The sequence below is a fragment of the Saccopteryx bilineata genome, chromosome 1, assembly GCF_036850765.1.
Source record: "Saccopteryx bilineata isolate mSacBil1 chromosome 1, mSacBil1_pri_phased_curated, whole genome shotgun sequence".
NCBI classification, from domain to species: domain Eukaryota; kingdom Metazoa; phylum Chordata; class Mammalia; order Chiroptera; family Emballonuridae; genus Saccopteryx; species Saccopteryx bilineata.
In genome coordinates, this window is record NC_089490.1 from 222,290,059 (window position 1) to 222,301,372 (window position 11,314).

Below are 11,314 nucleotides of genomic sequence, written 5' to 3' on the forward strand. Positions count from 1 at the left end.
TTTATTGAGAATTTTACCATATACAGGTAGAGAATTTCATCAAATTGTTTACTTCATCTGTTGAGATAATCATATGGGCTTACTTTCATTCTATTAATTAGATAAATTGCATTAATTGATTTCCACATTTTATATCAGTTTGGCATTACTGGAATAGATTCAATGTTGTTATATGCTATTATTATATACGACAGGATTCATTACTTAATCTTTAGCTGTATATTATTCTTGTCTAAACTAGCCCCCTGGAGGCAGTATTTTGTACTTTTCTGCATTATTCACAACACTGTATTTGTATTATAACTGTATTTCTAAATGTAAACATCTTGACAGGGGGACCCTGCTCTAGTCTTTGTATATTCTGCACTGTTTGGAACACAGTATATGTGATATGAATGTTTGAATCAAGTACTCATAATCTCCCAACAAAGTGTCCTTCACATAAAAGATACACTCAGGCCTGACCTGTGATGGCGCGGTGGATAAAGCATCGACCTGGAAATGCTGAGGTCGCCGGTTCGAAACCCTGGGCTTACCTGGTCAAGGCACATATGGGAGTTGATGCTTCCTGCTCCTCCCCCCTTCTCTCTATCTCTCTCTCCTCTCTCTCTCTCTCCCTCTCTCTCTCCTTTCTAAAATGAATAAATAAAATAAAAATAAAAATTAAAAAATTAAAAAAAAAAGATACACTCAGTAAATATTTGTTGATAATGACTTTGCCAATGTGAGTGCTTTTTTTTATTTCAATGAGGCCCATTGTCTCTTCTTTAGAGAATGAAAAACCATATTTATCACCCAAGGGCCATGATGGCTGGACCCACCATTCCTGGTCAGGTAGCTCAACTCCACATGTGGGATAGCAGTGAGGTTTTCCTACGTACCTGAGTCTGCCTGGGAGAGTTTGCCATGTTTTTACTTTTCCACATAACCCTGATAAGAGTTTGATATCTGAATTTAGAAATTGGGCTCACTTTTCCCTGTTTCTGAGAAAACAGAAATGTCTTTTCTTTGGGAAAAATATCTGTCTCTCAACAACCACAGTTTGACATCGCAACTGTTTCAACTTTTCTGCTGTCCTCTGAATGCACACAGTACAATCTATGTAGGTAGAAATCTTAGGCAATTCAGTAGTTTTAAATATCACCAATACCTCCTTGAAGCGAAGTTTCTGGGCTGGCACTTCACCAGTAGATCTGCATCTGCCTAACTATCTACTTCTCAGTCTATTCAGTGTGGAAATATAACATATTGCTGCCACTGCCTTGTTCCAGAAGTTTATCAGAGTTCTTGATCGTTACAGCTAAAATAGCAGAACTAAAAACCCTTAGTTTTAAACCTGAGATACAGAAGTCTGTAAAGAGAAGCAAAAACTTTTAGAAAAACTAGCCAGAAGGTGGTGTGCGGCTATTATATAGAAGAAAGGAAGAAAAAGAAATCTTAACTACAATAACTTTGCACTTCTCAAGTGAAATATATCAAATATGATACCACAGACTATTAGTGCTTTGGCAGGAGCTCATCAGACTGGGGCGGTGTTAAAATAAGTCAGCCACACCCAACAGAGTTCAAATAAGTCAAAATCTTCAGAACAAACTGAAATGTCAGCCCACAGTAAGAGAAGCCCATGAGTGGAATAAATATGCTACCTACAGTGGTAACAAATACGATAATAAACATGACACTGAGATCCATTAGAACACTCTCAGGAGATGTCTAAACTTTCATTTCTTGACTGATGAGTTAGAGAGGTGGAGAGTCCTGCCGTGGCTTAGACTTTGTTCTGTTTATCTAAAAGCACATGGCAAATACTCCTGGTAAATGTTAATGTTCTTCAATGTTTGCCAGACTAAAATGACCCAGTGTGGCCACTAATACATAAACATAGAAAAGGCTATTTTCTGCTTATTTGTTTGATTGATTTTTAATGGAACATTTTAAAGACTCATTCCCTTAGGTTGAACTCAGTCTTCGGTGCTGTACAAATCTGCTCTGTGGAGTGTAATACTTTTAGGAATCCTCTCCATGGGACGTAAATAGCATTACATAAGAGCCTAGACCATGGTGACCAAGTTTGCTCCAGTCCATTTATTCTTTACTCATCATGTGAATAATTTATTCCAGGAAGCAAGTGTGCACTTGGCATTTATTTACTATTTACTGGTAACATAAAGTCTACATAAGCAGGTACAAATTCACACTTAGAAGAGACATTTTTTTTTAAGCAAGGTATTTACCAAACCAAGCAGGATACTAAGGTTCCGTACAAGTGTGAACATTTAGGATGCTATCTTCCACTCTTTACAAGTTCTCTTCTGCTGTCTCTTTTAATTTTAAATTGGCCTTCTGAGTCACCAAGCAGATAAATAAAATATCGCTCGACTTAATTCAACCAGCACAGTACTGGCAAAGAAATTTGGGTTTGGGGACCAGGCAGGGAGCTGGTCTCTAGTAGCAGAGCCTGCAGAGAGAGTGAGAACAAGAAGAGTCAGCCACAGCAGGACCAGGCAGAGAGCAAGCAGGTGCCCACTGGCCCAGGAAACAGGCCCCCAAGGAATAGACTGGAGGCCAGGCTGGGAGGCGGTCTAACAGGCTCCCGGTGTTGCAATGGCTTTGCTGGCTAAAGAACCCACGGTCCTTGTGTCCAGAACTATATATATGCAGACAGGCTGATCTCAACTTTGAAAAGTGGTAGCTCTTTGGGTGGAGTGTGAGGGTTGAGCCAGCCAACCAGACAACCCCTGAGAAGAAATCACATCTGTAGGGACCGTGTGGTGAGCTTTAACACAGGCCATGCACAGCGTGCACTAAGTTAAGAGCTGTATGGGTTGCAGTTGTTGTAATGAGTTAAGCACAGATGTCCTTCCTCTTTTTTCTGGGTGTTGGCTAAATCTGCCTTTCTCCCCCTCTTTGAAGCAGCCTGGGCCATGAAACTTTCTTTGGCCAATAAAAGGCAGTCAAAAGAAATATCACTTCTGGATGGAAACAGTGAGAGACATTACATGATTCACCAGTATCCCTTTTAACTGTCTTGACAATCTTAGAGGCAATGATCAGATCAGAATGGAGCTTCCATTGGCCCAGACAACTAAAATGAGAAAACACTCAGTTGCTATAGACTGGGGTTTGTCTTCCCCCTAATTCAGATGTTTCTATTCCCCAAAATCCTTATCCCCAGTATACTGGCATTTGGAGGTGGGGCCATTGGGAGGGGATTAGAAAATGAGGCTGCAGCCATTGTGAATCAGATTAGTGCCCTTATAAAAGTGCCCAGAGAGCTCCCTCGCCCTTTCTACCATGTGAGGACTCAATGAAAAGAGGGCTGCCTGAGATTCAAGAAGCAGGCTCTCATCAGACACCAAATCTGCCCGTACCTTGATCGTGAACTTCCAGCCACTGGAACTGTGAAAAGTAAATGTTCATTGTCTATAAGCCACCCAGTCCATGGTATTCTGTTATAACAGCCCGAATGAACTAAGACACCTGTAAACCTGCATAGGTGAAAAGCAAGAGGGGAGCACACATTTTTGTGGTGTTGAGTCTCCCACATTGGGGGTCTATGTGTCACTGCAGTACAGACAAGGACTGTCTCCTTGAATCATCCCAGCAAACCTGCAACTCCTTCACAAAGGACTGTGAATACACATCCTATTGACTAGGAGTCATTTGCCTAAGATCAAAAAGTTAATAAGAGATGGAGTCAAAGTCTAAACCAAGGTCTGTCTAACCAGAGCCCTACCCATATCCACATTTTAGCAAGCTGAATAAGCAGGGCAGAAAATAAGGCATCCCCACCTTCATAAATGCACCAGGAAACTTGTACACATACACAAAACCAGGTGACTAAGCAGAGTAGCCTCTGTCACTTTGAAAAAAAAAAAGTTTGAATAGCGCATATACCACCAAAGGATGCCAGTCTAATGGTACACTGTCCTTTGGATAGTCAAATTACGAAACGGTGACTCTTAAAGTGACTGTGCCCCAGGGAGGTCTGACAGAGCAGGAGAGGGCTGGGGTGTTAAGGAAGTGTCTACATGCTTTTTTTGCTTTGCTAGACCACATGCTTCCCTTTTACATTATATCTACAGTCAATATAGATCCTATAGAAAATAGAATTCTATTGTTCCCCAAAACTAACCCTTCTAAAGCTATAGGTATTACAATAAAAACAATAAAGCAAAATAATCAAGAACCAAGAGCAATGTTTGTGGCTAATGAGACAACAGTCTATGTACTGCCAGAAATTTTACTTATCCCTGGATTTTCCAAGTGGAGTTCAATGTCCAAAATCCATGGTACACACATGTCTTCTTCTTCTTCTTCTTCTTCTTCTTTTTTTTTTTTTTTTTTTTTTTTTTGACAGAGACAGAGAGAGTCAGAGAGAAAGATAGATAGGGACAGACAGACAGGAAGGAAGAGAGATGAGAAGTATCAATTCTTCATTGTAGCACTTCAGTTATTCACTGATTGCTTTCTCATATGGGCCTTGACCATGGGGCTACAGCAGACCGAGTGACCCCTTGTTCAAGCCAGTGACTTTGGGCTCAAGTTGGTGAGCCTTGCTCAAACTAGATGAAACTGCGCTCAAGCTGGTGACCTTGAGGCCTCGAAACTGGGTCCTCCGCATCCCAGTCCAACACTTTATCCACTGCGCCACTGCCTGGTCAGGCCAAACACATCTTCTAATCATGTGTGTAGCTTCTAATCATGCCCTAAAAATGGAAGAATTCCCTCATATACATTATTTCTTTATGGGTGTTCATCTTAAGTATTGACCAACTAAAACAACAAGAATCAAATTTACAGATAGGTTGAAAACCTTCCAATCCTACACCAATTCATGTCACTTTTCTTTTGTCTAACTAGGTGACAGTCCTGTAGTCTTTCAACCAGAAAAGGAGAAAGAAATTACATATCCTCATTTTTAGTGAAGTGGGTGGAAATGTATTCTATAGCTGTCACTTTACACTGTTATTGACTTTCAGATTAATCAATGCCTCTAAAGTCTGGACAGAGTCCACACACTGCCACATTTCATTTCAGGGAATTCCATTATTGTAGTAACTGAATATGTGTGTCATTTGAAGCCATAGTTTATTTATGCCCTTAATACTAAATCAACGCTTAATGCATCAGCAAAACAACAGTAGGCTGTTTTCATGTAAATTATCTTCATAATTATTAGTTCACTCTTAACAATAAAAATCATGGTCATCCAGTTGATTAGAAAGAACAAAGGGTGTTTTTCTTTTAACTACCATCATCACTTCATATGAACTTTATATGACACACTCATCCCAATCTCTGCAACATCTAATCTAAAGGTGCCACATATATTCATAACATTGTCTATAATAAAGTCAACATTATGTTTTCATGCTTTGTGTGGTCATAATATACTAGGGGACATTTGTTACGGATTTTTAAATTTCCAATATTTAATTTGAAATTAATATCAAACAACTTGAAGCATCATAATGTACCCAACATGATACATATTCTAAATACCCAGAAACTGAATTCAAATAAATTTACATGCTTATGCTAATTTATCATTTTCTTAGCACTGTCATAAATATTATTTCATTTAAAAAGTTTGTAGATGTTTCCAAGGAACAAAAGAATACCACAAAAAATTTCCTTTGAAGCAAAGTCTCCTTTCTAACTGAAAGCAAGTATCAAGAAAAACAGAGTACGTTTCAAGAATGTGTTTAAGAAAGCAAACAACAATGCTATATTAATGTAAATAACGAACAAAATGATTGATTTAAAAAATATTATTGTTAAATAAATGCAATGCTCTCTTTTGGAGCACTTGAGTAAAGAAGAAAGCGTAGATCCTTGCATGGGGATACTGCCCTGGCCCACCTGGTATGACTTCATACTTTCAATGAAAACCTAAATGGAGAAACCATTTAAATATAACGTAGGCAGTGTCTGTGACTCAAGAAGACATACTCAAAGAAGACTACGCTATTGATTTTCAGTAAGAGAATAAAGGAAATAGATCAGCTAAAAGCACAAGCTGCAAAGGAACTCACATTCCAAGTGAAATTGAAATAAAGATATATCACCATCTTAAGGCTAGACCATTCCCGGGTACTAAAACCAGATAACATCAAATGTCAAATTACATAAAGATGCTATTTGTTCCCCTTTAAACTAATAATAGCACGGGTTCCTTTGCTGATTCTTGGGTTTGCATTTTTAAGTGGATACGGCTGCTTCTCAAACAACTTGCCATCCTAGAAATCTTCAATTAGTTCCAGGGTCTTATGGATGAGACAGCCTTTGGATGTTAAAAAAAAAAAAAAAAAAAAAAAAAATGGTGCTCTACACACAAGACAAAGGCCGCTGTCCAACTCAAAGCTTTAAATTTGAGGTTTCAGGGACTTAATCAGGCCCTCAAAGAAAAGGCAGAGACTTTTCTTTCTGAGTTTACGTGAAATACCCTCCTGAGGTTTCCTTTTGGGAAGCTTGTCCCTGCAAAAGACCAGGGGACAGGAGAAGGGGAAGGGTCAGATGGGACTCAGGTCGGCACAGCGGTAGATGTGTGAGTTCCAGAAGTTCCCGCTCTTATCTCCCTATCATAATTGGAGTTGTGACCCAAATATGAGGAAACCTCCACATTCCACGAACAGACTCAATTTAGATTATGCAGCTCCGCAGGAAGAAACAGCATCCTCTCCTTAGCTGCTTGGTGCTGCACTCTTGAGATAACTCTCATTTCACTTGAACATTTGGTTTAGAAGATGCTGATGGATCAGATTTGAAATTGTGGATGCACTAAACGCCTCTTTAGAAGGACTTTCTCTTTCCAGAGGTTCCTTAGGGATTCAGCCCAGAGCTCATAACGCTTGGCGGGAAGCCCGCACTCTGTGGGAGTGGAGGTCCCTGCTCACCTTCTCCCACCCTCCAGAGTGGCGCGTTCCGGGGGAGCTGGGCGACCTGCCCTTTCTTTTTCCTTGTACCTTTCTCCTAGCAACGCGCACATCTCCCCCGAGTTGGGCTCGAGTAGAGAAGATCGCCAATTGCTCTTCCCAGAGGCCACTCTGCAGGAAACTAACTGCTTGTGCAGGGGCCCAGGGTGAGTCGCCAGCGATGCCAACTTTAAGGATTCTTTGCTAGTTTGTGGATGGAGTTAAATAGCCCCCAAAGACCCGCACAAACACCCCGCGAAAGCCCACTCCCACGCAATGCAACGCCGGGTTCCTCGGACCATGCTGGTGGCAGCTCCATTTCTTGTCACCCCGCACCCCAACGCACAGTGCAAATGAGCCCTACAGAGGGGAACCTGCGGGGAGGTCTAGGTGTGTGGTGGACGGGCAGTCCCTGGAGAGAAAGCTTCCCTTCCCTCCGCCACAGCCCGGTCATTGTGGCAAGAAAGTGCAGAAGGAGAAGCCACCCGCCGAGGCCCCCCAGCCACGCGCGTGGGGTGAGTAGGCACGCGCGGCAGGTGCGGGCCCAGGCCCCGGGGAGCGAGGCGCCCTTACGTGCTCCAGCTTGTCTTTCCTCCAGAGCCAGACGCTGGCGCTGTAGTCCTGCTGCCTGACGCTGCTGTAGAAGTTCGCGCCCACTCGGGTCAGGCTTGGCGAGGGCTCCTTGGGGCGGCTTTTGATCCTCATCTGCTCGAAGCCCTCGTGGGGGGAGGTCGAGAGCCACTCGTGCTGCCGGATCTCCATACTGACATGACCAGGCGGCGGGCGGCGCACAGCGGACTCGGGATGGTCGTGGAGAGCCGGGCACCGAGGGCGCGCAGGAGGCCGGGCAGGAGCGGGAGTGGAGTGGACGAGGTCGAGGAAGGAGAGGGGAGTCGGAGGAGAGACGGGAACAGGGGCGGGGGCGAGAGGGAGTCAGGGAGGGAGGTAAGCTTGCTCCAGGAAGCAGAAGTGCGGGTGTAGGTGGCGTGGCCGCGTTGTCAACGGCCGCTGCGGTCCCGAGAGGGCGCTCCGCACGCCGGCTCCTTGCGGCACCAACTGGGACCCGGCCGGTGGGGCGGGAGCGGGAGGGAAGTAGGGAGGCAGCGGTGCGGGTGGGAGGGGCCGCCGCCTGCTGAGCCAGCCCGAGCCCGCAGGTTGGTGCAGTGAGAGCCGCAGCCTCTTCCTCCGTGCCCTGGCCAGGCGGCGGGCTCGGGCCGCGGACTAGGACCGCGGGCCCTCCACTGGCTACACCTCTCCCTCCAACATCTCCACTGGAAGGCGAGTAACCCCTGGAGAAGTGAGCGCGAGCGCTGGACTGCATCCCCAGACGCTCAGGATCCACCTCCGTCCTTCCCCCACGCCCAGCCTGCAGCGCCCCCGCTCCCGCCCCGATCTGGCTTTACATCCCCTTATTCTGAAAGTTCAATAACTTCCCACTTCCGGAGCCTTAGCTTAGGCATAGGGTGCCTAGCAACCTATGTCCACAAGGACTGTGTTTTCTAGAGCCTTGCACACCACTTTCCTGCGAGGCTCTAGCAGTGCAGTAGCTGCGCCGCTAGGCTTGCGCGACCTGCTCATCACAGCGTCCACTTTGAACAAAGCGCCTGGCGGCCCCACCCCACCGGATCCTAGGCAACCGGCACCTGGACACTCTCCGCCAGCGCTCTGCCTTCACTGATCAAAGGTCCCGAGGGCCGGCCTTTACTCTCCAATGGTTTTTATACCACCTTTTCCTCTCAGGCTCAATCCTAAAACAGCCAGGAATGATTAATAATTACATCTTAGATCTCTTTATCTTTTGCTATCTTTGGAGTTAGTGCCTCAAAACATTTTTTTTTATATGATTGAAACGCTATATAACAACTAGTGTTAAGGATTTCTCAGTTCTACTTAAAAGCTTGGGAAATGTATGAAGGCTAGAGAAGTATTCTGGAGATTTTAAAGAGAGCCAGCACAGAGGATAAACTGAACTCTCTTGCCAGCCCGGGCAGAAGTGTTCTCCAGCCCTGGCCAATGTGAGGGATGGTTTCAAAGACCGTCCTGCTAAGAAAAGTCAAGTTTTGTGAGGGGAAGGATTGTGTCTGACACCCTTTTAGAATATCCATAGTAGAAGATGATATTGTAATAATACTAGTTCAAATAAAACTGAATAAGTAATCAATTTGGGGATGAAGCAACTGGATACAAATAACATACACAATTTTTGTTTATTCTGGATTGGTTTTCCTAGGAGCTGAATAGTTTGTGTAATATATGCTCCTGCTGGTGGGTTGTCTCTGAGTTTCACAGTTATTCTGCAAGATAAAAGTTATCAACTCCATTTTCCAGGTGTGGGAACTGAGACTCAAGCAGCAATTACACTTCAAATCAAAGATTTGAACCAGGATTACAAGGTTGTAAAAACTACACATTCCATTGTCTTGTCTCCCGTTTTTTGTTATTACAATTTAGCCTTCACCGATTTTGCATTTTTAAAAGTTTAACACAATATAAATGAATATAATTATATATCTTTCATAATATTGGTGTTTGAAAACCTTGACCTCCTTTCTGCACAGGATCTTCTGCTTTTTGCTTTATAAGATTAAACTGTGGGTTATGTGTTATATCCAAACCTTGACAAGGGACAGATAATCAATTCAGAGTAATAACAAAGCATCTCACTGACGGAGAATTTAAACAAATGGTATCCATATCAAGTTGGATTTTCATGTTGAACAGATTTTTTAAAAACTACGCCTTTATAAGAAAATCACTCTAGTAGTTGCTACTATCTCCACTTTTTGAAAAGAATATCCTTGAAGCATATATGTGACACGCAAACTACTGAATTGAGCATTATAATCAATTCACTGATAATGTTTGTTAGGATCAAAAAAATATCAGGAAAAACATAAATTTTTACTGTTTCATCCCCAGTCTGCATGAATAGAAAACCTAAGGCTGTAAGTACCAAGAAGTAACTGGGAGTATTTTATTAATCCTTTTGTAACAATTATGGCCATTTCCATAATATTTTAAACCCTTTAGCATGTTTTCATACCTTTATCACATTTACTTAATGAGAAAATTATCTGAAAGTCAACCTGGTAGTTGCTACCATTTCCATTTTTTGATAAAGGAAACTGAAGCTCACGGAAATTAAATGACCTGCTCAAAGTTATGTGTCTAGTTAATTACAGAATCTGGTCAATAAGCCAGATTCACTGACTATAAATAAGTAACTATTTTACCACATCAAATCAAAAAAATCACAAGTGAATATTTCTTAGTTCAGTGCTTACATGTTTTATTTTTCATGTTTATTTTTACTGAGTATAACCAGGTTTTATAAAAGGTTCATTACTGATGAATAAAATACTTCAATTATGAGACTTTCCTTGGTAGTCTGTCTGCATCATGACCACCTTAATTACACTCACATTATGCAAGACCACATTAAAACACTGACCCGGCCCTGGCCGGTCGGCTCAGTGGTAGAGTGTCGGCCTGGCGTGCGGAAGTCCCGGGTTCGATTCCTGGCCAGGGCACACAGGAGAGGCGCCCATCTGCCTCTTCACCCCTCCCCCTCTCCTTCCTCTCTGTCTCTCTCTTCCCCTCCCGCAGCCAAGGCTCCATTGGAGCAAAGTTGGCCCAGGTGCTGAGGATGGCTCCTTGGCCTCTGCCCCAGGCGCTAGAGTGGCTCTGGTCGCAACAGAGCAATGCCCCGGATGGGCAGAACATCGCCCCCTGGTGGGTGTGCCGGGTGGATCCAGTTGGGCGCATGCAGGAGTCTGTCTGACTGCCTCCCCGTTTCCAGCTTCAGAAAAATACAAAAAAAAACCCAACCAAACAAACAAAAAACAAACAAACAAAAAAAACACAAAAAACCACTGACCCAAGAAATTATTCTTTGTTGTCTAGAAGTAAGTCTGGCAGCTTTAGACAGTATTATCTTCTTCTTAAGACTGTATTTTTTTAGAACAGTTTTAGGTTCAGAGCAAAATTTAGAGGAAAGTAGAGATTTCTTTTTAGCACTGCATAATGTTTTATTGTCTGTACCCATTCTTTATTCATTCATTTACTGAAGGGCATCTTGGTTGCTTCCAAGTTTGGGTAATGATAAATAAAGATGCTGTAAATATGATGTGGGTTTTTGTGTAGGCATAAGCTTTCAACTCTTTTGGCTAAATCCCAGAAAGTACTAGAAAGCATTATTTTTTAAAATACATATGTTAATTATGAGATTATTTCTGGAGAAAATTGGAGTAATTTATTTGATGCTGCTAAGGTATCACTATGGAATAGGATGTATGTTTAGGGCATCATCTGAATCTGGTATTACCTGGTCCTAGGATTCTAAGTTGGGTAGACAATCGCAATGATAATGTAAACCCTGCAGGCTCAGTCTCTCTCTC

The 11,314-nt window shown here is 42.9% G+C and overlaps 1 protein-coding gene across 2 annotated transcripts in view; it reads right to left on the reverse strand.

Annotated features, from left to right (window-relative positions):
• The window catches only part of PLD5 (phospholipase D family member 5), a 287,657-nt gene extending 279,866 nt beyond the window's left edge, over window positions 1–7,791 (reverse strand). For both annotated transcript variants that reach the window (XM_066236396.1, XM_066236384.1), the window contains exon 1: window positions 7,491–7,791. In XM_066236396.1, coding sequence (XP_066092493.1) covers window positions 7,491–7,679 — 189 coding nt within the window. In that variant the 5' untranslated portion in view covers window positions 7,680–7,791. The remainder of the gene's footprint in view (window positions 1–7,490) is intronic.
• Window positions 7,792–11,314: the final 3,523 nt, after the last annotated feature.